Source organism: Colletotrichum higginsianum, chromosome 6 (assembly GCF_001672515.1).
Source record: "Colletotrichum higginsianum IMI 349063 chromosome 6, whole genome shotgun sequence".
NCBI lineage: Eukaryota > Fungi > Ascomycota > Sordariomycetes > Glomerellales > Glomerellaceae > Colletotrichum > Colletotrichum higginsianum.
Window position 1 is genome coordinate 487,282 of NC_030959.1, and position 26,276 is coordinate 513,557.

The 26,276-nt window shown below is 57.4% G+C and overlaps 9 protein-coding genes across 9 annotated transcripts; 4 read left to right on the forward strand and 5 right to left on the reverse strand.

Annotated features, from left to right (window-relative positions):
- Positions 1-1,273: 1,273 nt before the first annotated feature.
- CH63R_08551 (uncharacterized protein) lies at positions 1,274-2,093 on the forward strand (the record flags this gene model as incomplete). The annotated part of the gene is made up of 2 exons (XM_018303525.1): positions 1,274-1,680; positions 1,805-2,093. The coding sequence occupies 2 exons, from the start codon at positions 1,274-1,276 to the stop codon at positions 2,091-2,093; spliced, it is 696 nt and encodes a 231-aa protein (XP_018155548.1).
- Positions 2,094-2,478: 385 nt separating this feature from the next.
- CH63R_08552 (Capsule polysaccharide biosynthesis protein) lies at positions 2,479-3,635 on the reverse strand (the record flags this gene model as incomplete). The annotated part of the gene is made up of 2 exons (XM_018303526.1): positions 2,479-3,330; positions 3,402-3,635. The coding sequence occupies 2 exons, from the start codon at positions 3,633-3,635 to the stop codon at positions 2,479-2,481; spliced, it is 1,086 nt and encodes a 361-aa protein (XP_018155549.1).
- Positions 3,636-5,384: 1,749 nt separating this feature from the next.
- Positions 5,385-7,146, reverse strand: CH63R_08553 (C-x8-C-x5-C-x3-H type zinc finger protein; the record flags this gene model as incomplete). The annotated part of the gene is given in 2 exon segments (XM_018303527.1): positions 5,385-6,770; positions 6,781-7,146. 2 exon segments carry the CDS (start codon positions 7,144-7,146, stop codon positions 5,385-5,387), a joined length of 1,752 nt encoding a protein of 583 aa, XP_018155550.1.
- Positions 7,147-8,922: 1,776 nt separating this feature from the next.
- Positions 8,923-10,604, forward strand: CH63R_08554 (Carboxypeptidase 2; the record flags this gene model as incomplete). Its single annotated transcript, XM_018303528.1, has 2 exons — positions 8,923-9,151; positions 9,211-10,604. The coding sequence occupies 2 exons, from the start codon at positions 8,923-8,925 to the stop codon at positions 10,602-10,604; spliced, it is 1,623 nt and encodes a 540-aa protein (XP_018155551.1).
- Positions 10,605-11,809: 1,205 nt separating this feature from the next.
- On the forward strand, positions 11,810-12,520 carry CH63R_08555 (uncharacterized protein; the record flags this gene model as incomplete). Its single annotated transcript, XM_018303529.1, has 1 exon — positions 11,810-12,520. One exon carries the CDS (start codon positions 11,810-11,812, stop codon positions 12,518-12,520), a length of 711 nt encoding a protein of 236 aa, XP_018155552.1.
- Positions 12,521-13,745: 1,225 nt separating this feature from the next.
- On the reverse strand, positions 13,746-14,535 carry CH63R_08556 (ADP-ribosylation factor family protein; the record flags this gene model as incomplete). Its single annotated transcript, XM_018303530.1, has 3 exons — positions 13,746-13,909; positions 14,026-14,172; positions 14,286-14,535. The coding sequence occupies 3 exons, from the start codon at positions 14,533-14,535 to the stop codon at positions 13,746-13,748; spliced, it is 561 nt and encodes a 186-aa protein (XP_018155553.1).
- A 2,263-nt stretch (positions 14,536-16,798) lies between these two features.
- On the reverse strand, positions 16,799-17,839 carry CH63R_08557 (SAGA-associated factor 29; the record flags this gene model as incomplete). The annotated part of the gene is made up of 1 exon (XM_018303531.1): positions 16,799-17,839. The coding sequence occupies one exon, from the start codon at positions 17,837-17,839 to the stop codon at positions 16,799-16,801; it is 1,041 nt and encodes a 346-aa protein (XP_018155554.1).
- A 1,050-nt stretch (positions 17,840-18,889) lies between these two features.
- On the forward strand, positions 18,890-20,328 carry CH63R_08558 (Mannose-6-phosphate isomerase; the record flags this gene model as incomplete). Its single annotated transcript, XM_018303532.1, has 2 exons — positions 18,890-19,039; positions 19,114-20,328. 2 exons carry the CDS (start codon positions 18,890-18,892, stop codon positions 20,326-20,328), a joined length of 1,365 nt encoding a protein of 454 aa, XP_018155555.1.
- A 3,021-nt stretch (positions 20,329-23,349) lies between these two features.
- Positions 23,350-25,280, reverse strand: CH63R_08559 (C6 transcription factor; the record flags this gene model as incomplete). The annotated part of the gene is made up of 3 exons (XM_018303533.1): positions 23,350-24,642; positions 24,733-24,840; positions 25,107-25,280. The coding sequence occupies 3 exons, from the start codon at positions 25,278-25,280 to the stop codon at positions 23,350-23,352; spliced, it is 1,575 nt and encodes a 524-aa protein (XP_018155556.1).
- Positions 25,281-26,276: the final 996 nt, after the last annotated feature.

Sequence of the window (26,276 nt, forward strand, 5' to 3'; positions counted from 1 at the left end):
CCGAGCGGATTGGGCAAGGCAAACCGCGCCACAATGTATCCGTATGAGCTAACGACTAGATGCAAGATATTAATCTTGGAAGAACAAGTTATTGGAAATGTTGGTCTCGAACAGCTTGGCGACAGGCGGCACACAATGTCGTCTATGCGTCGACGACCAGCCCAATGGCGACCGCATAGAATAACAGAACACACGGTGTCTGTTCCTAGTCCATTCACCAATTCCACATTGTCTGCCCAGAGACGGATGCTCTCATGAGCTCCGAGTGAGAAACTGAGGCGGACTTTTCATGAGAACCCTGCCGTCCCATCTTCTGGTTTGCGGGAGAGGCACGGCACACAGACCACACACTATGGGATCGAAGGAGGGCTAATGCAGGTGCTCTCAGCGCGATCCGTTCGCCGGATAATGGGCAGGTGGGATTGGTCGAGCGACTCGATAACTCTCCCGGCCCACAGTTCTGGCAGGGGTCGTCAGAAAGCTTACATGATGTCGGGTGAGCTTAATCAACGTCCCCTGGACCAACATTCCTCAGAACGCAGACAGGCATCGTCAACGTCATGATTGCAAACCCCGAAGCGCAAGAGTCACCGGAACGATGGGGTTTTCCGGAGGTCCAGACCCCCACGGCATGCATATCCACGTAGAACTCTTCAGCTGTGCTAGGGTCGTTGTCCCTCGTTCAACATACGCGCTTGGATGGTTGCGGAGAATCGACACCAGGTCAAGACCTTGATAGTGGGAAATACTGACCGCTACCGACCGACGACGAATCAACTCTAGCCCGTCTTTGTTTGAATGGATCACGACTAGCAAGTGCGCCCTGGGCCACTAAAGGGCAGAGGAAAGCAAACTAACCCAAGCGTCCCAATTCGCTAGGAGAGGAGATGCCTCACGCCCAAGACGCCATGGCGGCTGGCTAGTGATCGCTGGACTGGACTGACATGACATGACAGCCGGCCCTCCTGCCAGAGATGCAGGTACGACACGGCCCAGGCGGGCATTAATCCGAGGCAGCGAGGTCGGTCTCTTGACCCGCTTCGCTTCACTCGCCGATGTTTTCCATTGTCATGTCCGCATCCTTGCCTGATCCGGGGGTGCGAGACACCAACAGCGCGTCGGCGTAGACGGCGTCTTGGCTGCGTTTGGAAGCTCTGAGTAGTTTGTCTGGCTGGAACTTGTTCATTCCGTCCATCGTTTTGCTGCCAAATCGACGGCCTGGCCGGGCGTGCATTTCCTCCGTGTTCTCTTATAAAGAACGCCATCCTCGCTCATGCTGCTAGCTTTCCGCCTGATTTCCCGAAGTGCTTCTGCTAGAATATCCATAGCCCACCCACACGCTCTGCTTGTTGCCGCATCGAAGTTTTACGACCCCCCCGATCCCGACTACTGTCGCCAACACTCCGAGACCCCCCTCCCACCATCTCACCACCGACACCCGAGCCACGATGAAGTACACCCTCGTCGTCTCTCTCCTCGCCGCCAGCGTGGCCGCGCAGACGATCGACCAGCTTGTCGAAGAGATCCCTACCTGCGCCGTCACCTGTATCCGCGATGGAGCCCAGGCGGTGAACTGCGACGTCACGGATTTCACGTGCTCGTGCTCAAAGGTCGGGGAGCTGACTTCCTCCGTCGTCCCCTGCCTCGCCACGTCCGGTTGCAACTCCTCGGATCAAGCCAGTACGTTTTGTTTCTTTCTCTTTCCTGCTCGACTCTACTTGGTGTGAAGAACTGAAGAAACCCCTTTTTTTATTTTGTAATAAAAAAAATTGAATGGTTGACTAAAGAGTGCGTTTACCCACAGAGGTCCTCCAGCTCGCCACCCAGATCTGCGCCATGGTCGGCGAGGGCGGGCAAGTCTCTGCCGCCGCCACGACCGGCACCGCTACCACAACCTCCACCGGCACCGCCACGGGGGCCGCCGCCGTCACCTCCAGCACGGCACCCAGCGCCGCCGACAGACTGCAGGCCGCCGGTTGGGCCGGGGCCATCGCCGCCGCCGCCGCCTTTGCCCTCTAAGTCCGTCCGACGACGGAGTGCCATCGTCCCACCGGGCTCTTTGCGCAGCTACCTACTCTTTATATTTTTCTTAATATTCATATTCATTTGAAGGACCCCAGTTTTTGCATCAAGGCCGGCTAGGAGGAAGGGAAGGACATTTTTTTTTTGGTGTCGCGGAGTTTAGCGTGAAAGAAAAAGAAAAAAAAAATAAGAGAAATAACCACCGCCAGAGTGACTCTTTTGAGGATCATACTCGTTCTATTGTTTATGCGCATGCATGCCTAGCTCTATTACCAGATCTTCAGTGTGACACCTGTCTATCCCAAAGCTCCTTCCCACACACCCCTATTGATCTTTCCAACGGTGTGTGTGTATGTAGGTCTAATATTCTATCTAGGCAGGTAATTCCATCTATCGGGTATCATCGTCTCTTGACCTACCACACCAACTCCCAAACCCCCAAGCCCCTAGCATGGGTTAGCCAGGGCCAAACTTGCCCAGCGCGCTCCCGTCGCCACCGTCGGCGCCGTCGAGCCACCCGTGCAGGTCGTCCATGCTGGCGAACGCGGCGGCGTACTTCATGCCCTCGCGCCTCCTCTTCTCGACCATCTTCCAGTCCCAGGCGCCATCGTCGGCGACGTCGCTCAGGTCGACGTCCTCGTCGCCGACGCCGGCGTCGCCGCCGGTCCAGCCGCCGGGCCGCTGGGGCAGCAGCTCGCTCGCCTCGAGGGCGACGGCCGGGTGGACCGTCAGGCGGCCGATCTTGAAGACGTACTTGCTCACGCCCGTGGCGTAGATCTTCTTCTCCCACGCGGCGGCGCTGTCGGCGTCGCCGCTGCCCGACGACGGCCTGCGGCGCACGTGGGCAGTGCCGAACTTGGGGTCGAGCCACTCGGTGGGGCGGGCGGTGCCGCGGGGGACGAAGTGGGTGACGACGTACAGCCACTTGCGGTCCCAGGAGAGGATGCGGGACCACATCTCGTAGGGGGAGTAGGCTGTGATCTCACGGCGGAAGGAGCAGTGGACGGCGCCGAGCATGATGCCGAGGGGGCCGCGGGCGGGCTTGCCGGACTTGGGGTCGATGACGAGCTTGGTGGTGGCGTTGTGGGTGAGCTGGCGGAAGCCGGGGCGGAGAAGGTAGGTGCAGAGGTGGGTGCGGGAGACGTCGAGGTCGGCGAAGTAGGTCGAGTTGGACTTGTGGATGTTGTAGTCGATCTCCATGATGGGCGCGTGGGACTGGGAGATCATGGGGCGGAAGAGGGAGCGCGGGCCGAGGCGCGGGGACTTGCGGATGAAGCAGTGGTAGATGATGGCGTGCCAAATGCGGTACTGGGCACGGAGGGTTTGTCAGCTGTGGTCCATGTTCTCAGGGGGGAGGAAGGGGAGAAGAAGGCTCTTACGGTCCAGACAAAGGGCATGTTCTTGAGGTTCAGCAGGGCAAAGATGAGCATCAGGATGCGGCTGATGCGGCCGGGTCCCGTGAAAAAGCTCGCAAGGACGATGCGCCAGTGGATGCGGTAGGCGGCGTAGGCGAGGCCACCGGCGGTGGCGAGGCGGATGAAGCGCACGACGCGGACGGGGAAGCGATCGAAGTCGGCCTCGGTGCGGGTGGCCTTTGCGATTGCGGACGCCATGGTGGGCGGTGTGTGACGGGGAGGGAGGGTCTTGTTGCTCTGTACCCGGCGAGGTTTCGGGGCCTACTCGGGACGAGGCGAGGGAGACGGTGACTGTCTCTTCTTATCCGCGACGACTGCGGCGGCGGGCCGTCGGGGAGGGGGAGAAGGGGAAGGCAGCAGGCGCTGGCGGACGGCGCCGAGGAGGAGGACGACGAGGACGAAGGCCCAGAGCGGTAAGGAGCGGATGTGGCACCAGAGCGTGCTGGAGCATTGAGCGAGAAGGGAGGGAGAAGATGGCATCGGGAGGAGGGAGGAAATGGGGAATCCTGGATTTTAACAACCACCGAAGACGCGAATCTACGGCCTTAGTTTATCGGGGACGACGGGGGGGGGGGGGGGGGGGGGGGTCGAGGGAGGAGCCTTCTCTTTCCTGGCTCTGCGATAATTATTGCGGGGCCCTCTTGTTCCTCGCCGGGGTGCCGATGCGGTCGTTGGGGGGTTATGGGTGGGTTGGTGTGCGTGTCGTTCTGTTGGGCGCGTTGATGTGCCGAGCGCGGTCACTCAATACCGTTATCACGGCTTGCTATAAAACCGAAAATAGAAAAGGAGACCCCCACTCGGGCGGAATTCGGTGCAAGTGACAGCATTAGAGCTTGTCGTAGTACGTAGCGTGCCCTAGACGTCAAGTCTTGGAAGTTTGGGGGTAACCCCTGGGCCCAATTAGAGCTTGTAGGGCAACCTGCTGGACCTCGGCTCAGCCTTGTTTGCCCCTGGAAGGGGGAAAAAAACTCAACCTTGGTTTTTTTTTCTTCTTCTCTTACAGCTTCCCCTGGGGGGTGCGAACAAATGACTCTCTTGAGTCTTGGCCTCGGTCGAATTGGTTTGCTCAACGCCACCGGAGAATCGGGCTGATATCGGCTCCCATTAGCTCTAGTTTCGGGTCTCCCGGAGTTTCTGGTCGGTTGCTGGTTGAAAATCTGCTTGAACGATTCTCTGTACCCTGCATTCTGTACGTGACATTTGGATATGCCACTGCACCGGCATGTCATCCCCGTCCACGCATCATCCAGCACCCCCCCATAGGTTCTATGTCTCAACACGTAATCAAACCGTTTAGCCATTAGATAGTTACATTTTCGAATAGCTAAAGTAGCCATCGTCTTGGCCGCTACGGTCATGTTCCAATCTTTCACATGCAGCCGGCCATGTGGCTGTGTCATCTATGCCAGGTTCTTAGGTAGCCAGCGTTTGCCCGATTATCGTGGCCCAGTCCAATCGTTTTGTGTCGTTCTTGTATGTAATTCTCATGTCGTTTCATTCGTCCAGGTTTCGTTTTGTTTTTTTGGCTAGAGGCCAATGGATTGAGTCTCTGGTTGTCGAGTCGATAATCGACCCTGCCTCGCTCTCTCTTCCTCCTCCCCTCTCTCTCTCTCTGCATCCCCTCCTCGGCTGGTTGATCAATCAAGTCGAAAAGCCTCCAAATACCACATCCGCCGTCTTGACGGTTGTGTCGTGGTAGTAGTATGCAACACGCTTGGGGTTTTTTGTCCTAAGCCGTACATCCAAAGGGATCAGAGAGCAGAACATTGACTGCTGATCTGAGCCGGTAAGTGGTACCAACTCTTGTTCCGCCTGTCAGACGGTGGTGTGCCGTGTCGCTTGGCCAAGCAAGCCCCCCCAAAAAGAAGGAAAGAAAAAAAGATAGAAAAGGCAGACATTCATTCGAGTATGCCGGCTCCACAGTTTCCGGAATTGCATGCGTTGCCTCTAGTAGTACTTTTCTCCTTCCTCTTCCTCGCCCAGAGTCGGTGTCGAAACGGGGTAGTAAGCTTCGTCTTCGCCAGCGTTGCTGCTCGTACTGCTGGTATCAGCAGCCCAGGCTTGTGAAGTATGATTGTTGTTGTTGTTATTGTTGTGGAAAGATTTCATGTCGGCGGGGATGAACCTATCCACCGTCAAGTCCTCGGTGTGGGACAGGAAAGGCAGCTTGCAGTGTACCTTGCCGCCATAGTGTTTGCAGCGTGAGTTTTGGCATATGTGCCCGTTTGTGCACTTGGCGTTTCTGCACCCGCCGCGCTTCGAGCACGGCTTCGAGCGCGCGATGAACTCGAGCGCACTCCTGGACTCGGCGTCAAGCGGGTTGTGGTCGTATTCGCACGAGTCGCCGGCGTCGCAGGTCCCGTTTAGATGGAAGTTATTACAAACCCGGTGCCTGCTGATGCGGGCATTCAGGCGATTGGAGATTGTGGGATCGGATGGCGGGATGTAAGGATCGAGGCGCCAGTTCTTCGTGTTGACCGCGATGCAGCCTTCTGGGATATCTTGCTTCTGGGGTAACGACGAGGCGAAGCCCGAGTCTGCCCGGGTTAGCTCCGGGATCTCACGCTCATGGCTTTCTTGTTGTTGTCGCTGGTGGTTCGTACCGTCTTTGGCTGGAGTTGTAGCGGACGGTTGGGAATTAGAGCCCGGGAATATCCTGACCTCGGGGTCTTGTAACGAGTTGATGGTGTCCGAGACTAAGTCATCTGGACTCGATCTCCTCCACTTGGTGCTGGAGGTCGCACGGTCGACGTGGATGTTCTTGCAAGCCTTTCCATACTTGCACTTCCCGACGGCGTGAAAGCGGCAGACGTTCCCCTGTCTTGCGTCTCCGCTGCCGGGTGATAGGGATGACCCGGTAGGGGCTCGGTTTGCCGCCGACGGCGTCCAGGGGGGCGGTGCGTTGTCGGCCTTGGCGGCGGCGGCGGCGGCGGACGCGGGTGCATTGTGAGTGGGCCGAACCGGGACCGCCATCTCTAGGGGCGTTTGGCGGAAGACGCCGGGGAACTCGACAATGTCCATACCCAGCTTAGTGAACTGGGTATGGAACTTGGTGCCAGGGGCTTTTATGAGGGTAAACTTATTACTATATCCCCTCACGTAGGGGGTTAGGTCGGCGATGTATCCGACGTCGTGGCAGAAGGCCAGATACATGTGCTTGCATTGAGCGTTATCGGCGTACAACTGCATGAGGGCGCGCAGCTTGAAGTCGGCGTTCTCCTTTAGCTCGCCGGCGTCGAGGTAGTCAGCAAGGCCGTAAGAGCGGTTGAAGCTAGCGATGAAGGGACCGAGGGAGCGCTTCTCGGCGCCGACGAGGCCGGCCCTCGCAAGGGTCTTGAGCGACGTTGGCGTAGATGCGGATCATGATCTTGCACTGCTCGAGGCCCTTGTTCCGCAGGTCGGCCTTAACGGCCTCATTGAGCAGCTGGGCGGCGGTGCTCCCGCCGTCGGCGCCTTTGTCGAGAAGCCTTTCGTGGAAAGGGTAGCCATCGCCATCGACCAGGACGAGCACGAAGGGGTTGCGCTCCTGGTCGCGGGCCAGCTGCTTGTATCTCTCTCTCGCATCGCGCTCCTCCTCGTAGTCGCTCCGGAGGCGCCTGTAATCCTCGAGCAGGTTCGCGTACTGGTCCAGAATCTGCGGCAATGGGTTACTGCTTCGATACTCGGCGAGTTGGCTTGCGGCCCTTTCTATTTCGTCGTCGTTGAGCATCGTAGCGATGAAAGGGGGGGTATTTTTTGGCCAGCGTGGTGGTTTTCGCTGTACACGCCTGTACAAGTGTTAGCCGCTGTCCAGCAAGCGAGGAGAGAGGTAAGCATACTGAGGTACACCCTATCAATCGGTTGCAAGGACACGCCGTCCGGGGGAAATAGCTCCGGGGGATGAAGCGAGGCCCCCTTCTGCAGGACCTTTGCAGAATTCGGATAACCTGGGTGGGTAAAAGCCAGGTTACTAAAAGCACGAGAAATCAACGTTAAACTTTCGTTTGTCTCTTTTTTTTGCCATCTTCCCCCTACCTAGACTGGTTAGCATCCTACTACCTAAGAAGAGGGGGCGGTACAGCTTCAACCCCCCCGCATTTTAGGCTTCTCTACAGCTGTTGTGGGGGTTAGTAAACGCTACTATGCTTATCCTACCCTCAATAGGACATGCTCTCTCTCTTGTCTCTACCTTATTAAGTGCACAGTTGATTGATTATTCCTGTAGCCAACACCTCTTTATTATACCTTTGCATATCAGTCGTTACAACCAACCGTATATGCATGCACAACCGAACCCTTCCTCTCTAGCACGTTGACCATTTAACAACGCCTGGCTATAATCCTGAACTTGTCATCAAGCGCTATGGTTCTCATCTAAATCTTTGTGACGTCATTGTAGCACAGGCAGGGTCGCTGTTCATCTTCAAAAACTGAGCCAACGGCCTAGAAGATCCGATGCCAGGCCAGCGCCCATGTGGCTACCTCCAACATAAATCTCTTGCATCCCTACGGCTTTCACATGCGACCATACCCACTGGAGAACTCGGGATCCCGTCCGCTCTCCCATCGATAAACCAGTGAGGGCCGGAGTAGTAGTCGGGTCGGAGACGACCGGCGAATGCCCGGTGTTGCATGTCTTTTGTTGTTTGATTCACTTATTTTTTTGTCCTTTGTCTTATCTCTTTTCTCTCAAGGTTGGTTGCCAGACAATTGGTTTCACAAACGAATTATTTTTGGAATGTGCAAAACGCAATGATGTACTCCCTCGCTTCGTCTTTGCTCTTGCGCCATCCCACACCACCCTGCAACTCGCTGACATCCTTTCGGCTAATATATACGAATACACCTCTTTTTGCCTTCAAAGAGTACGCGACACTCCGATGATGCTTAGTCTTGGCGAATGGCGTTTGGTGCCGAGTGCTGCCAAGCTCGGGTTGTACGATTAGGATGCAGATATTGCGATATTCCCAGCTACAATTCGGCCAATGGTATCAACCAATTCGAGATTTGAAATCCATCCTTCCTCAAAATCGTCGGCACTGCTCAAAAATAAGAGACGCAACCCGCGGAGCCACCCGGGAATTGCAAAGATGCAGTGGCTGTCGGGCTCTTCCCGACTCCAACACCCCGACATTATCCCCGGGGGCATTGCGCGACCCCCGCGAAAAGCGAAAGACACCTACCTCTTGCGGTAATAAGCTACCCGCCAAGATGTTGCATCGCGATGCTTGGGAAAAGCATACCACGACGCGATAATTCACGCGATGATTGACGCGATGGCGGGGACGGCTCGCACCATCTCCCTTCTCCCTTCTCAGAACCGCCCGCTGTCCATGACGACCGGCCACGCTCCGCGAGCGGCTCAATCTCGCGCGCAAATCACGACTGATGGCCACTCCGGCCCGGCGAGGATGGACATATAGACCTGTCTGTCCCGCGAAGTCGAAGTGAATCGAAAGTGACGACTAACACCGGTTCCTCGAGCGTCGTTTCTCATCCATTGGCAATGCGCGTCCCCGACAGCCTGGCCTTTGGCCTCCTCCACGCCGGCATTGCCTCGGCCCAGACAAAGTATGCCGACAACCAGGTTCCTGTGACGCGGGACAGTGACCTCGTCTCCAAGCTCTTCCCCGACGTCGACGTCGAGCTCCTGTCGCCCGCCTTCACGAATCCGGAGGCTGTCCCCGCGGGGTGGAGCAACGGCACATCCGGACCTACCACCCAGGACACGCTGGGTGAGTGCCGCGCGCGTTCGGGTTGACACAATGCAACCGCCGCTGACACCCTTGACCAGACTCCTTCCTCAGCGGCCTTGCCGACAAACACGGCTGGCTGACCTATCATCATCCCCCCTTCACGTCCGAGGACGGCCGCACCATTCCCTACGTCAACCTCTCACTATCCTCCCCCTCCGCCGCTGCTGCCGCTGCCCCCGCCGACAAGCTCCGCATCTGGATCCAGGGCGGCGTCCACGGCAACGAGCCCGCCGGCGACGAGGCCGTGCTCGCCCTTCTCGGCAAGTTCGCCGCCAACGAGACCTGGACCCTCTCCGTGCTGTCCAAGGCCGACATCCTCGTCCTCCCGCGCTACAACCCGGACGGCGTCGCCTACTTCCAGCGCGAGCTCGTCTCCAACTACGATCCCAACCGCGACCACGCCCTCCTCCAGCGCCGTCAGACCCGCGACATCAAGCGCCTGCTCTCGGCCTACGACCCGCACGTCTTCCTCGACGCTCATGAGTACACCGCCAGCCAGCAGCTCGGCGCCTCGCGCCAATGGCTCAAGGCCCAGGACGTCCAGGTCTCCCACGTCAAGAACCCCAACATCCACCCGGCCATCCGCGCCCTCGGCGAGGGCCTCTTCCTCACGGCTATCCAGGACCGCGTGCGCCGCCACGGCCTCCGCACGAGCGCCTACTTCACCGCTAACGGCGGTACCGACCTCCCCGTGCTCACGGAACCCAGCTCCGTGAGCCGCGCCGGCCACAACTCGGCCGGCCTGTTGCAGGCCGTATCCTTCCTCACTGAGACCCGCGGCATCCGCCTCGCCGACCAACACTTCCAGCGGCGCGTCGCGGCAGGCTCCCTCGCCATCGAGGCGCTCGTCCAGACGGCTGTCGACAACGCTGAAGAGGTCCTGTCCACCATCGAGACCGCCCGCCGGGAGTTCGTCGAGGGCACCGGCGACATCGTCGTCGTGGACCGCGCGCGCGTGACGGACGCGACGTGGGACTTCGTCGACGTCCGCAGCGGCACCGTCGTCAGCGTGCCCGTTCAGTTCCGCAACAGCACGCCCACGCAGATCGACCTCACGCGCGCGCGGCCCGAGGCCTACGTCTTCCCGCGCGCGTGGGCCGACATCGCCGAGAAGCTTGAGATCCTCGGCGTCGAGGTCGAGACCCTCTCCGAGGATTTCGCGGCCGAGGCCGAGGTGCTCACCGTGGAGACCCTCACGCTCGCGGACAGCAAGTACGAGGGCGTCGTGGAGGCCACCGTCACGACCTCGACCAGCCGGAAGGTCGTGCGGGTGCCCAGGGGCGGGTTCCGCGTCAGCACGCGGCAGAAGAACGCCGCGTTCGCGTTCGTGACGCTCGAGCCCGAGAACAACGCCAGCTTCGCGCGGTACAACTTGATCGACCTGTCCGTCGGGGACGAGTACCCTGTCTTCAGGGTCCTCGGCGCGCAATAGGAAGGCGACGGGCCCGTGACCTCCGGAGCGCGGGACCCGATCGATTGGGATTGGTGGGGCCGGTTCGGCGAGAGCGGCGAGAGCGGGAGCAGGAGCGGGGACGGGGACGGAAGACTCGTGCGGCAGTACTAGCGACCGGAGCGACGGAGCCACAAACTCCGAGCGCCGGTCCCGGGGGGACTGGGTTGAGAAACAAACTAAGTAACAGGTTCGACCTGGATTGCCAGAGACCTACAACCAGCCGCATTAGAACGTCTCCAATGACCATCCGTGATCCCCTATGAAGAAATCTCCGTGACTTCAGACAGTCGCAGCGCTAGTGATCCCCCGAGCACCACCAACCCCGTCTGATCCAATCATCCCCAGGCACCTGCACCACCCCAAAACATGCAACTCCAAAAAAATACTACCCATTAATTACTCTGTACAACTTCTTTTCCACCCGGTCGCGAACATGACACACGTACGTCCACGTACCCGCGTGCCCCCTCCACCTTTACCCGTCCCTGCAACACCCAAACACGCAGCTTTCCCTCCCCCCTAGGGCTCTCGTCCTCGCTTTTCCAGAACGGGGAACCCTTTCCCCCCTCCCCCCAAAAAACAAAGATTCCATTGCTGTCCGGGAGAGGGGGGGACGAACACGCCCCAGTCATCCACCGCCTGGAACGCGACGCCGTGACTCCCTCCTGCATGCCACACGGAGGTTGAAGACCATCACCAACCAATCCACCCATTCATCCACTACCACCACGCCATCACCCTTATTCCATCTTTTAGCCTTGTTTCCAAGTCCCAATGCCACAGTTTCCAGATACTTCTCGGACAAAAAACAATGACGACAAAAAAAGAAGGATAAAAAGACATGGCCGGTCCTCTCGCATCATCGACACCTCCTCACCTTTGTCTCGTTCTCTATGTGTTTCTTCTTCTTCTCTCCTCGTTGACGTCGACGTCCGCCATGTCATAGTTCCCGCCTTCCACGACCCTCTTGCATTGTTCGGCCTCGTTTCGCTGTCCACTTCTGTTCTCACACACAACTCCACGCGAGATATCTTGATTCCCATCCTTAAAACCCCGAGAGCCGGCCTCGACACAGCACACACGCCTGAACCAAACTGATCCATCTACTCACAACCGTTGCCCATCATCCCAACCTATCTACCTACCTACTTGAACGACACGACGCCAGAAGACGCATCCCGACGATGCATTCCCTCTCGTTCCTCCTGGTCCTCTTCGCCTCCTCGACCGTCGCTCTCCCGGCGACGCCGGCAGCGCCAACTAGCCCACTCTCCACTCCCACAAACACGCCAGACCGACCCGGCTCGTCACAGCATCTACAACCCGAGCCCTTCCTCCCGACCGCCATCCCCGTCTCAACAGACGTACCAGAGACCGACCCGACCCCGACCCCAATTTACACGACCCTCACTCCCAAAACCCCTTCAAACTCCTCGTCCCCCGCCATAAACTCCACCGCCCCTTGCTTCTCCCGCAGACCTCCCCTCCGCCTCGGCCCGGCCCGTCTGCACAGAAAACCCTCTCGGGACTCGCTCCTTTCCACCACAGGAACCCGGCAAACGACCCCGACCAGCTTCGCCGCCCCGGCCGTCGCGGTTGCAGTCGCCGCCGCAGCTGTCGAGACTCCGACGGACTCCGGCCCCCGCGACTACGCCTCCCTCATCCCGCCCGCACCCGGCGTCACCCCGCGCCCGGAGCCGAACCTCGCCGAGCTGGGGTTTTACCAGACGACGTACTACTCCTGCGTGACGCGGAAGGCCTCGGTCCACTGCGGCTGGCACCGGCCCATCTTGGTTGCGCCGGCCAACAACGCCGCCGGATCACCCTCGGCGAGCCGGAGGGTGGGCATGTGGGTGCTCGTCGCCGGTCTAGTCGGCGCTCTCGTAGCGCGCTGAGAGGGCTATGAGCCGAGATCCGCGTAATAATGATGCATGTCGGCGGGGAGCATCTCTCAAGACGAACGCGACTGTTAGAAAGAGGCATTCACATCTCGCAACAGGCGCCCCGCGCAGCCGTGCTGACATGACTAGCGCGCTCCCCAGCGCGCGCCTCTCAGTGCCGCCGGCAGGGTCCGGCAGAGCCCATGGACCGTGGCGCCCACCGGCTGGTCTCGTTTCGAGTCGACGGGTCTTTTTTTCTCGCGTGGCTGGCAGAGGGGCCAGAGCGAGTGAAAGACGCTTGTCCCGCTGAGCCCCTGATAAATGATGATGATGAAATGATGGATCGCCCAGCTGGCTGGGTAAGTAATGGCATGATGATGACATGACGAGATAGACCATGCTCATGAGTCTCACGGCGACGGCGTAAATGAAGAAGAAAAAAGCATTGTCCTCTGTTCCGGCCGGTGGAACAGACAAAGGACAGCAGGAATTTCAGACAATCTCTTGTACATCATTTAATACAACTCATAGAAGAAAAAGGGGTGTAAGAAAAGCACAAAAAACACTACCTGCCATTTTGGCCCCTCCTCAAACTAACGTTCTTTTTCATTTCGCCTTCTAAGAGCTTCGGGTATTTCAGAATGACAACATGGAATAGAACCAGAGAGACGGAGAAATATTGAAAGGATGGGCAGAGAAACAAAAAGAAACAAAAATCCCGGCAGCCCAATGAAAACGTGCGATGAATGAGAGAAAGGCAGCCCCTTTCCTTCCTTTCCCTTTCCCTTCCCCTCCCATCCGTCTTCTCCCCGTATCAGCGTAGTTAAAAACGTTACATCAAGAGTTTTGGTTTAAAAAAGAAAAGGAAGAATAGCCATGAGTGGGTTGGTGAAGGTTCTGTCGCGCTATCGATTATTAGGTAGGTAAGTGAAGAACCGCTTATCCTTCGGTGGGGTTCTCGACAGCGCGCGCCCTCGCAGAGGCATCTTTCCTGCGTCCGTCGTCGGGGCCGTGATGGGTGCTCGAATGGCAAAAGGGGGCTCTGTGGCCCAGAGGGGCTCGGTTCGGGGACGGTTGATGCCTCGGTATGCAATCCGAAGCCGCATGCGGATTGCGGATGGTGAGATGGGGGTTGAGTGGGCGGGTGGATAGATGGATGTATGGATAGATAGATAGCTTAGTTCGATGAGTCGTAAAGGATCAGGATAGTGGTGATGAGGCATGTCGGTCGTCTCGTCGTCTACTTCTTGGCCGGAGCAGGGGGTGCCTTAACGTTGTTTGACAGCCAGGCCAGGCCCTCGAGCAGGCCTTCACCCGTCGTCGCGCAACTGGGCACGACATACCAGACCTTGTCTTTTAATTTGGAGAGAGACAGGGCCTCGGTGACTTCTTGCGGCTTCATAGCTGTGATGAACAATTCGTCAGCGTTTTAACATGGCAAGAGAAGACGCAGCAGTAGCAGCAGCAGCAGCAGTAGCAGCAGCGGTTTGGTTTCACGGGAAAGCTGGCGTCCAACTCACCGCCGTTGATGTCCTGTTTGTTCGCAAAGACCAGCAGCAGACTGTCTTTCATCTCGCGATCATTGATGATCCTATGGAGTTCCGACTTGGCCTCCTCAATTCTCGCGCGGTCCGACGAATCGATAACGAAGATCAGGCCCTGGGTTCCTGCGTGGAGGGGAAAGCCTCGTCAGCGCAATTGTTCAGACGAAAAGACAGAAAAATCTGTCCAGTCGGAAAAGAAGATGGGAGGGGGAAGGGAAGCAAGTATGGAGACTCACCGCTGAAGTAATGTCTCCAGAGAGGACGAATCTTGTCCTGGCCACCGACGTCCCAGACGTTAAACTTGACGTTCTTGTAGGTGACGGTCTCGACGTTGAAGCCGACGGTGGGGATGGTGGTGACGTCCTGGCCGAGCTTGAGTTTGTAGAGGATGGTGGTCTTGCCGGCGGCGTCGAGGCCCAGCATCAGCAGGCGCATCTCCTTTGACCCGAAGATCTTGCCCATCATCTTGGAGAGTTGACCACCCATTGTGAATGTCGGGGGTGCGTAGGTCGTCGTGTAGAGGTCAAAGGGGAGTCGGAGGGCGTCGAGGGGTCGGGAGTGGGCAGGCGTGATGCGGTGTCGGGTTAAAAGGGGACGTCGCAACGTACGATGGATCGCTCCCTCTCGCACTTCGTACAGCAATATTATGATATCAGAGCAATTGGTCGATCGGCCGGATGTTGCGCGTGCTTGAATCCCAAGATGTGCTGTCGTGGGGTGGAAGGATTCAGGTTCGGGCAGGATAAGTTAGGTAGGAGAAAAGAGAGTGTGTATGAGGGTGTGGGTAAGAGTGAGAGGCGTAGTGTGGTGAGCTATCGCAGGGGAAGGGGAAGAAAAAAAAAAAAAGGAAAGCAACTTTGGCGATTAGTTGCCGGTGCGCTGACTCCAGTCCACCAGCACAGCAGTGTAGCAGTGTCGGGGACCGGGGGTTGGGGGTTACTCTTGCTCGCTCGGGCGTGGGACCTGACGGGCGATTGGTCTTTGGGAGGGAAATGGAACTGGGACGTGGACCGAGACGTGTGTTGGTGTTGGATGTGGGAGGGGGGGGGGGGGGTGTGTGTCGAAACGGGCCATTTCACAGCTATATTTGGGATGAGATTAATGCCACCCGCGTCTTTCGAAACAATACGGACACAGCGTATTTGAATTGCATACACTTAGCTAGTACCTGCCCCCGTCAAGTACCTATACCTATGCCATTACTCTTAGTGTAGAGGACGCCATGTTCGTCTAGAGCTGCCGTCAGGATTGAGGAATTGCGGCTTGGCTCCTCATGCGTTTCAACGTTTGCTGAAAGGGGGGGGGAGAGGGGTCCCATCTCCAAGCTGATGTTGTTGGTCAGGCGAGCGCTCAAATTCATCAATGGGTCATGGTTACATCAATGAATAGATACCTACCTACCTACCTTTACTATACTTTGGTCCTTGCCTCCCTTACCTCGGACTTGCCCTCGCTCTTTTGCTTCCGGGGCGTGGAGGATAGAGGGGGAGAAGAGGGGGGGGGCCAATTCCAGTCGAAATCACGTCGGATGGAAATATTGAATCTTGGACGATGCGGCGAACAATGCAGACAAGCAGACAGATAGGTAAACAGACAGATAGATGCTGTGGGTCTCGTCTTTCCTTCCCTTTCAGCCCGTCCTCACTTGACACACTTCACGGCGTTTCCCCCTTGGCTGCGCTTGCCCATCTATCTATCTGTCTGTCCCTCTTGTCCCTCTTGGGACCGGAGATTCAATTCGGGTACGTACCGGGGAAGAACCACTCTCAGTCTCCCATAACCGGTACCGTTCCCGCCCAGGCGGGGGGGAGGAAACCGCACCGAACCAATGACCCATCTTGTGTACCTTTTTCTTTCCGCATCCAATGTGGAGACGAGGGCACCAAGGGGTCCTGCTCTCTCCTTTGGGGATAGCTTCATCGGCCCTCTCCCCCCCTCCGCGTCCCGGTCTCGCACTCTCGCATTCTTCCATCATCAATTTCCCCTGGGCAGCGGCTCTTCAGCTGTTTCCGCCGCCAAATACGACTCTCAGCCTATCTTTTTCTCGCTCCCTCATCGATACCTTTCGAGGCGCCTCCATCAATCACGTCTCCCGCGCACACCTTACCTCGGCCCTGCCCCCCACTCACACCTTTGCTGTCATCTGACCAATGGGCACTTTTAGCGACCTGCAGGTACGCTGCGGATACACTATGTAGAGTTGTACACCACCATCGCGGCATTCGATTCATGCACGTGCCATGCCGGAGTCAGGGGACGCAATTTGACACTTCTCCAAGCCAACATTGAGAAGAGAGTTTGATTGCGAAGTCGTCTTGTTCGCATACAAACCTTACCTTTGCATACGAAAGGAAGGAAGGCTGCTTCAGCGTCAAAGAGGCGGGACTTGCAACCCGGGAGAAAAAAAATCAGGGAGCATGCGACATCAGACTCGCGTACCCGTGCCCGTGGTCATTTCTAGTGCCATTATGAGCCTACATATGGACCATGGTTGCCGCTATTCGCTAACCCTTGCTTGCTTCGTAATACTCGTGTTAAACTCCGTTTCGACCCGCCGCGTCATTCATATTCCCCTTTCTGTTTGTTTTAATGAAACTTGACGATATGAGATCCCATGTCCGGGCCGTTGATCCCTAGGCCAATACGCCGCATCCAACGCAATACTTTAAGCGAACGCCCGCTGATGGCTCTCGCTAACACAACCCCCCCCAACCCCCCCCCCGCTCTCTCGCTCGGGGCCGCTGGCCATCTAAGGCCGAAATTCCAGCACATAGCGACGTTCCACCTGATGCGTTGTCGAGGAGTCGTTCTCGCCGTGGAACTTGAGATTGACCGTCTTGCCGTCCGGCTCCGTGCCGACAACGTCCGCTGCGTAGAATGCCGTCGTCTGTGGGTATAGGCCAAGTACCATCTTGCCAGCCTCCAACTTGGCGAGAGTATGCGTCTGGTTCTCAGCCGGGATCGGTATCATGCCCGAAGCAAATGTTTTGTACTCCTTCGGCTTGACATTGTCCTCCGGTTCCACATCCAGACACTTGTACCGTCGGCTCTTGCCTTCGCCCATGACTCCAACAACCTCGCCCAGTATCCAGTCGTAAGGTGCCTCGCCCTGCTGCGGTTCGTCTTTCTTCCGCTTGAACGCGACCTTGTCGCCCTTGGAAAACGATACCTTGCTGCGCGCCGCCGACGCAGCGCTCGATCCCAGAGCCCCCGACGAGGAGCCCGCTGTGTTGGAGCCCGTTGATCCCTGCGGCTCGACGCTATCTGCCTTGGGCGGCATGCTGTCGCGGTTGCTGCCTCTTTCCCCAAACTTGCGCGAGTTGCCGCCGATAGGGCTAGGTACGGGGGAGTCGCCGGCACCGTCGAAGTCGTATATTGCGGCCGACGCGGCATCTCGGTTGCGAGTAGAGCTGCCGGTTCGCGATGATGTGCTCGTCGTCGCGGGAGCCTCGGCAGCTTCCTTGGCCTGCTGCACGGCCTTCAGGATCTTAAGCTGCTCAATGAGGTTCTTGATGTTATTGGAGTTGTTCTCAGACAGCTTGACTCCTGATCGGCAGTTCTGCTCCATCTTGTTGAGATCGGCGCCAGAGGGCTTGCCACCGTCCATGCTAGCAATCGCGGCCTTTTTGTCGAGCTTCAACAGCTCGGCCAGGTTGTCGTTCTCTTGATTGACACCACTGACGATTTCGTGGAACTTCTCCTTGGCCGACTCCCACAGCTGTACCTCCTCGCCGTGGCCGCTGCCATTGTTGCGATTCGAGCCGCGGCCGCTTCGGTTTCGTTGGGACATCTTGGCCTGGGGTGGGCCCAGAGGGCGAGGCTGGGTGTTGGGCGAGTCGCGTTTGTTCTAGGCAGACTCCTCGGTGGCACCCAAGCCAGTAGATTGCGTCGCAGGGATTGGTTCGAAATTGGGAAGGTTTCTCTTTCGGCCACGGGGAAGAGGCTTGCCGTTCTTGAGCGCCGGTTTCTGTGGCATTTTCACACGTCAGCCTTGGGTCGCGTACGATGTTTGCTTTGGTTGAAGGAGAAGAGTCGGTGTTGAGAAGAGGAAGTTTGAGTTGAGGTATGGTGGCAGGAAGAGGGCAAGTGCGCATGTGGCTACTGACAGTGCAAGGAAGAAGCGATGCTCACTTGGGCGTTGCGTCGCCAGCTTGTCGCAACTCGAGTCGGGTCGCGCTGGCCAGATAGGTATGGGGGGAGCTTGTCTTGCGCTCTGGGTATCTCTGTGCGCAAAGATGATGCTACGAAAGAAAAAAGAAGAGGCGCGTAAACAAGTCCTCAGCCCATGGTAAGCTCAAAAGAGGGGGAAAGACCAATGATTAAGCTTTGAAATTGACCAGGTCGCGGAAGATCACGACGGACGCGTAGATGGAAGCCCTGGGGATGTGGACGGCAGAATACAAGCGGCACCGGGCGGCTACACTCAGGACGAGCGGTGGGAGATGCGAGGGCTTCATTGGCCCAATCGACATCGTTGATGACAGTCGCTGCCTCGAATCACCGAAGTGGAGCCGGTGGTAGCTGCAAATGCCATGCTAGGCCAATCACGTCCCGGGAGCTCACCTTCCGCAGGGCGGCCCGACCACTCGCCCGGGGCCCGTGCTTCGATGATCGTTCCGGAGGGAAATGGAGGGGTCTGGGTCGCTCTTGGCTCCAGTTTGCGGGGTCCTCCAAGTGAAGCTCTCTCCCTGACGTCAAATTCAATGGTGGGGTCATCGTACGCACTACCAACTTTAATAGTACGACATAGTCGCCGTTGTCGCATCTTCTCTCTATTGGGCCTTGTCCTTTACCTTTGTTCGTCTCCTTTGAGCTTGTGACTAGCTCTACACCCTACAAAATGGTTCTGCAAGTTCCTCTGTTCAAGCTCCAATGCGGAGTCAACTCGTATGAATGGGGTAAGAAGGGCGAGGAATCAGCAGCTGCGCGCTTTGCTGCTACGACGCCTTCGGACGGCTTCAGCATCGAGGCCGAGAAGCCATACGCAGAGGTGGGACCATGAACACCCCTCTCGCTCTCCTTTTCCTTTTTCTATTCCTTTGGTGGCCACTAACACCACCGCAGCTGTGGATGGGCACACATCCCTCGAACCCATCCAAAGACGTCCAGTCTGGTCGAACACTCCTTGACCTTGTGCAAGAGAACCAGCAACTGCTCTCCGCCCCCGTCGCATCTAGATATGGCACCAAGCTCCCCTTCCTCTTCAAGGTCCTGTCCATCAGCAAGGCCCTATCCATCCAGGCCCACCCCAACAAGAAGCTCGCCGAGCAGCTCCACGCCCGCGACCCCAAGAACTATCCCGATGACAACCATAAGCCCGAGATGGCCATCGCCATCACCCCTTTTGAGGGCCTCTGTGGCTTTCGCCCGCTCGCCGAGATCTCCCATTTCCTGTCGACCGTCCCGCCGCTGAAGAGCCTGGTTGTTGACGACAAGGCCGACGAGTTCATCAGCACCATCAAGGGGGAGGAGGAGAGCGAAGACCCCGCGACTAAGGACCGGAACAAGAAAGCACTCCAGCACGCCTTCGCCTCCCTCCTGTCCGCCACGCCCGAGGAGATTGAGAAGCAGACAGAGAAGCTCGTCTCCCTCGCCAAGTCGGAAGGCGGCAACTTCGCCGGCGGCGGCATCAGTACGACCGGCGGCGACACCCTGTCGGAGCTCATCATCCGCCTCCACGGCTCTTTCGGGGCCGACATCGGCCTGTTCGTCCTCTTCTTCCTCAACTTTGTCAAGATGGAGCCCGGCGAAGCCATGTTCCTCCGCGCCGACGACATCCACGCCTACCTCTCGGGCGACATCATCGAGTGCATGGCTGCCTCGGACAACGTCGTACGCGCCGGCTTCACCCCAAAGTTCAAGGATGTGCCCACGCTTGTCGACATGCTGACCTATAACTACGCCCCCATTGACGAGCAGAAAATGTCTCCCTCCGAGTACCCCTACGTCACCCTCAACCGCGCCGCCTACAGCTCTGGCTCCGCCGTCATCCTCTACGACCCGCCCATCGAGGAGTTCAGCGTCATCCGGTCGCTCTTGAAGGGAAGTGGCTCCAAGGCCACATTCGAGCCGCTCGAGGGCCCCAGCATCGTCATCTGCACGTCTGGCCGGGGCACCATTGCCGTCGGCCCGACGGTGCACAAGATCAGCGAGGGGAACGTCTTCTTCGTGGGCTCGACTGCAGAACTGGTACTGCAGTCCGACGGCGACGAGGATGACGAGTTCGTTACTTTCAAGGCGTTTTGCGAGGTTGACGAAAAGGCGGAAGGCAAGTTGTAAAAAGAGCGCATGGGTTTCACGTACATATGCACAAATCCAACCACGGATGAGACGTTGGGAAGTGGTTCATACCCAGTATAATAATCAGGCAATCACGAATCAAAGCAAGTATCACGACGAGAGACAGTTTGAAAATGTATTAGTGCTCTGTTCTTATGCCCTTTACTGGCCCGGTTTCGTCCGGTCTATCTGATGCATCATTCTCGTGTCCTATTTCCAGACCAGGAATCTTCCGAATGAATGATATTGGGAGGGAATACGGCTCGCGCATTACGTTTGAAATGAAAATTCGAAACGAGAAACAAAGAAAAGAACAGCCTGATGGACAAGATCGTAGAAGTTGTTCAACCAAAGACCCAAACAATGCCCCTAATTATCGTATCCCAGCACCTCCTATTGAACCCCATGTCTCGCCAACGACCCTATAACCAAACCTGAACCCTTCCGTGAATAGTCTCACTTCCCCTCGTGTTGCCCTGCCACTTTGCGAATGCCCACGCAAACTCAAGATCTTTTGTGTATCGCCGCTTTCCGAGGACCGTTTCATCCCGTTCATTACCGTTGACTATCCCGCAGCAGGGAGGGGAATCCATCTCTCCCCAGGCCCATCCGAAGTGCCCTTTTGATCCCATGCCCAACCACTTACTTATATCCCGCTCTTGTGTTGTTCTTTTTTTATTGCCCCTACCCAACGTACTACATTTTATGATCCCCCCCTCCCCCGAGCAAGAGAAGCCTTAAGAAAAAGAAAGACATGATTTGATTGGTGAGACTTGCACAGAGACAGCCCTACATAAAAGAAAGAAAGAAAAAGGTCAGAGTCGCCAAGAAAAAAAGGCGGTGGTAGGCGTAAGGGTCCATACCAGCCACCAGAAGACGGGTGAAAGCACCAAGAACAATTTGGAAGGGGGAGGAGGATGTACGGTATGCAAAATGCCCGCCCCCTCCCCCTCTCTCCACTCCGGTGTGGGGTTGGATGAGGAAACAGCCGGAAGCTGCAGCAAACCTGGCGCAGAAGCAGACATCGAGCCGCCAGAAAGAGACGAGGAACACGATGGTGATGATGAATACGCCGAGAGACCAAACAAGCACACGCTTTGTTTTGTTTTCGTATCCCCCCGGTCCAATGAGCCAAGCCAAAAAAAAAAGTGGAAGCTTGCCCCTCCTCTTCCCCGATATCCGCACTGCAAGACCCAACCTCTTGGAGATGAGGGAGATGGGGGCAGAGAGAGGCAGATGAAGTAACTGCGGGGAACCAATGCGATTGGCGAAGGAACGACGTCGGTTCTCTCGGCGGGATCCAAAGATAGCATTCATTAGAAGTGAGGAGGGAGGGAACGGAATGTGAAAAGACCAGGGTTGTTGCTGTGTGTAAGTTGGTTTGTGTCTGTAAGTCTCAACTGGTGACAGAGGGAGATGAAAGAGTGGATGGACGGACGCCTCAATGTGATCTGCACATTTGAGGCACAAGAAACTCCCAAGGACCGCCTCCCACCTCTTGTTCCTGCAATGGCTGGACGAGAAGCCACACTTCGGAACCGGAAGCTGTATTCCCTTGGGGAACACGAAAGGAGGGGCAGAAGTTGGGCGGGCACGCGCCAGGGGGGGTGGAGGGACATAGCCCGTTGATTGTTGGTCGACATTAAATCCGAAGCGAGTGGGATGGTGAGATGGTCTGCGACGAAGGGTGGAAGAGAGAAGGAGGCGTCCAACAGGGATCGGGGGGTTTTGAGGGCGGACGTTCTGTGTCGGGTAGCTGCATGATGCCGCTGGAGTCAGAGTCCGAGACTGATTCTTCTGCCCCTTGTTCTCTCTCCGGGGCAAATAGAGACTTCTGCAGCGCACATAGAGACGCACTCAAGCACATTGTTCGAAGTGCCATTGACCGGCAGCAAAGCCATATTGGGTGTAGGGGCTCAACGGTCAGCCTAGCCTCGTCATGGACGAAGAGAAAGGGGGGGGATGAGATGTCGGGCCCCTTGCATCCAGGCCCCCCCTTTGCCGAAGAATTGGAATGGCTCCTCCGCACGAGTGCCAACGGGGGGGCATGCTTCGCTGGTGATTATGGTCGCCGAAGCTGCATCGCTGGGCCGCAAAGGCGCAGTATACATATCTGCCCTCTCTTCCATCTGGCCCTCCGCCTTTCCCCGAGCCTGGCTCTGGACCCACGCCAAGGCAAAAGGGAAAAGCCACCTCGCGTCCTAGGGAAGCGGGTCCTGCGGTTCTGTTTCGACGACGTACGAGAAAGCGTATGCGGCGTCCTCTGTGTCGACGCCGTACGAAAAGGGCAAGCCAGGTTGGGCGACGGTATATGCATATGGACATGTGTGTGTGTGTGTGTGTAACGCTCCCCGCTCCCCGCTCCCACAGAAGCGATTTGCAAGGACGTCACCTCTGTTAAAGGAGGCCGCCGTGTTTCCAGTTTACGAGCTTTCTGCGGGAGGAAGCCCTACGTGTCGAACCAAGGGCTTCGAGGATTTCGAGGATACAATCCCGTGGCGTCTGCGTGGCTGGCGCCTGAAAAAGTCCCAAGATAGAACCATTGAAGGATGCCGTTCCTGGGATTTCGTGCTTTATTGGAAATCGCATTGGTTGAGCCGGCCGTCTGCGAGCATGACCGCAGGAAATGCAATCAGTGTGAAAGAAGAAAGGACGCCACCAGGATCAGCCAGGTCCCCCCAACCCCCCCGTGTTCGACAGCTTCATGGAGGGTCGGACAAGGTCTCTCCTTCACCCATGCTCTTTGAATCGTCTCGTACCTTTGCCCGAATGCTAGAGGTGTTTTTCCGAATGGGGCGTCGTTATGTATCGAAACGGCGCTTTCAAAGTGAACAGGGATGTCGGCGGGCGTTTGGAGAAAAAATGAAAGAAAAATTGCAGAAAACAACAACAACGTGGAAAAATGGTGCAAAAAAAGAACACGTTGGGGTGCCGGTCGCGGGAAAAAGGGGGCCCCCTGATTCCCTCCGCCGGCACGCTTATCGTACTCGAGGAAAGCCATCCGGCCGGAGGTTTCCTCTTCTAGGACGCGGACAAGCCGCACGCGGATCTCCGGTCCGCCTGGTGGTGATGGCGGTGTTGGTGGTGATGGTGATGGTGGTCGTCGTCGTCCGCGACGTCGTCCGATATCATGTACTGCGAGACGTGATGCCGCCCGTGGCCCGTCACGGCGGCGTACAGGCCCGCCGCCGAGGGCGCCGTGACGGTGTACTGCTGGCCGTTTGACAGCGAGCCGGACGAGCCCGAGCTTGGGCCCGAAGTCTCGTCGCTGCCGCGGCGTCCGGCTGACAAGGAGGCTGATGATGATGACGCGGACGGTCCGTCGGTGTACTTGTAGCTCAGCTCGGACGCGGAGCCGTGCGTGCGGAGACTCGTCTCGGCGGCGCTGAAGATGGAGTCCCCGCCACCACCGCCGCCGCCGCCGCCACCGCCGGTCGTCGAGGAGGAGGGCGGGTAACCCGTCATGTCCGCCGCCGTCGAGAGGCGGTGGTGCGACATCGAGGGCAAGGTGTGCGTGGGCGGCGGGTACGCCGACAGCGAGGACGACTCGTAGCTCCCCGATCCGACGACCGGGGCGCTGTACGCCGTCGTAACCTCAGCGACTGCCGTTGTGGGCTGAGAGGTCTGCGATGTCGGGCTGCCCGAGGACTTTGACGACGACGCCGAAGCGGCGTAAGAGACAGCCGAGGCGCCGGTATCGGTGCGATAGGCGAGGACGTTGGTGTTGGGCAGACGGGATGTCGGGTTGGGGAGGAGTCGGTCGCCGCTGCCGCTACCGCCCGCATGAGGCAGGGAGGCGGCGACGTTGGACAGAGAGAAGCTGGGCCCTTCGCTATGCACCGATACTGTCGCGGCGGGTCGATGAAGTAGCGCGGCGCTGCTGCTGCTGCCGTAGCCGTAGCTCGCCGCGGCGTCAGCATACAAGTCTCCGGCGGTCGAGGCAGCGGCGGCGGCCTTGGCCGTCATGCGGTAGTAGTAGCCCGGGTCGTGACTATGGTAAGGGTACGAGTAGCCCATGGTGGCGGCGGCGCTGTAGTCCACGGCGCCGGTGCCGTCGTCCGAGTAACCGGCGGCGGCGGACCAGGTCGGCATGGTCGCCGCGGGCGAGTAGTACTTCCCTCCGCCGGTGTAGGGTGAGTAGCCCGTCGAGCTCGGGGGGTAGCGGGCGAGGCCGTCGTGGATTTCGGAGGCGTAATGCGGCGGTGAGGCGGTCAGGGGTGACGCCATGCCTTGATGCGCTTGGTATGCCCTCGCCGCCTTCATCTCGTACGCAAACTCCGATGTAGTAACAAAGGGTGCTTCGGTTGAGGCGACCTTTTTGGGGTGGCAAAAGGCACGTTAGTCCGTCATAATTCCATGTTGGAGGCGGGAGACGCATGGTGATGGGTGTTATCGTGGGCTTACTCGTAAGAACATGCAGGAATCGGCGCCGGCTGCCTTGCAGTTTTGGCACGGGAGCCCGTGGCCAGGGTCTCCGCTGCAGCGAATCTTGCGCTTCCGGCAGCGGCCACACTGTCGATCCGGTTAGATCTTTACTCTTGTCTTCCGCTCCGATGTGTTATGCAAGTTCCCTTCTTTGGTGTCTCCCTCGGACTTTGCTATTCGGACCTCGACTCCACCACCGCTTACACCGGAAGAGAACTTAAGGTACGATGTGCTCGAAGAGAGTTTCGAAGAAGGAAAGGATACAAAAAAGGAAATGGCGTCCATCAAGTCTTCCAAGGATGGAAGGGGGGAAACATAGCAATACTGGAAAGAAAAAGGGCAGGGCTACTTACAGCAACGGCGATGCGCTTGCGCGGTGGGGTATCGGTGTCGGGCTCTCGTTCAGTCATGGTCGAAGACCGCGATTCGGATGAATGTGAGAGTCGCTGCGGGCGGTCAGAGTAGCCGTAGGTCGGATCCTGGCGGCTATATCGTCGTGCGTCCGCGTAGTAGCTCGGGGTGACCATTGTTGGGGGGGTTATGGGTGGTGGGTGGGCCCTCGGATGATCTTGCCAAAGGGATATGTGTGATGGTGATAATGATTGTGAACGGGGCTAGGGGAGACCTTTGGTGTAGGAAAGATTTAGCGCGCTGTTACAGGAAGCGAGAAGGGTTGGGAATATGAGCCTCCTGGCCCTTGAGGCTTGGTTGGGTACTCGGCAGTGCTAGGATGAGGATGTAAGCGTCTCTGCAGATGATTAAGTGTTGGTGAGTCGGGTTGGTCGCCTCGAATTTGTGTGTAAGTGCGTGTGTGTATATTTGTGTGTGTGTGTGTGTGCTTCGCGTTCGCAAGGGGACGACAGTGCCGATGCTGTCGTGACCAGCGTCTGTCTGTGTGTCTCGTTTCAGCAAGAAAGGGACCACCTTTCTCGGTCTATCTTCCCACACTCGTGACTTGACGTCGTCGATGTTGTCGCGGTCGTCGAGGGACGGGAGGAGATGCCAGATGATGACGACAGACTCAGTAAAGTCAGGAGGTGACGGCAGGTCAGGCAATGCGACGGGATGTGTGAGTGAGTGGGATCTGGGAGACCGATTTCCGTCAGAGAGGGTTGTTTTTCCTTTTTTTTTTTTTTTTTGCCCTTCCACGCCTCCTTTTTAAGACGTTGGATGTTCTTAAAAAGAAAAGGAGAAAAGAGGTAAGAGGTAAGAGAAAAGAGAAAAGAAAAAGGTGCTATCCAATCCGTCTTCCGAGAGTGTCAAGGAAATGGGAGAAGCAGAGGAAGAAGAAAACCCCACCTCCCCAGGTCTGGTAAATCGAGACTAGATCAACGTTCCACACGAAAAAGGCGAGGGAGGAAATCCACAGACGGGGTGGAAGAGAGGATCGATAGATGCAAAAGATTGGGAGAAACCAAGCAGCTGCAGCCGGCGCAGTGTTATATTATCCCGGTGATGCACCGCCATCGTTGATTCGATCCGTGCTGGAAAAAACAAGTAGCTGTGTGTATATGTCTATGTGT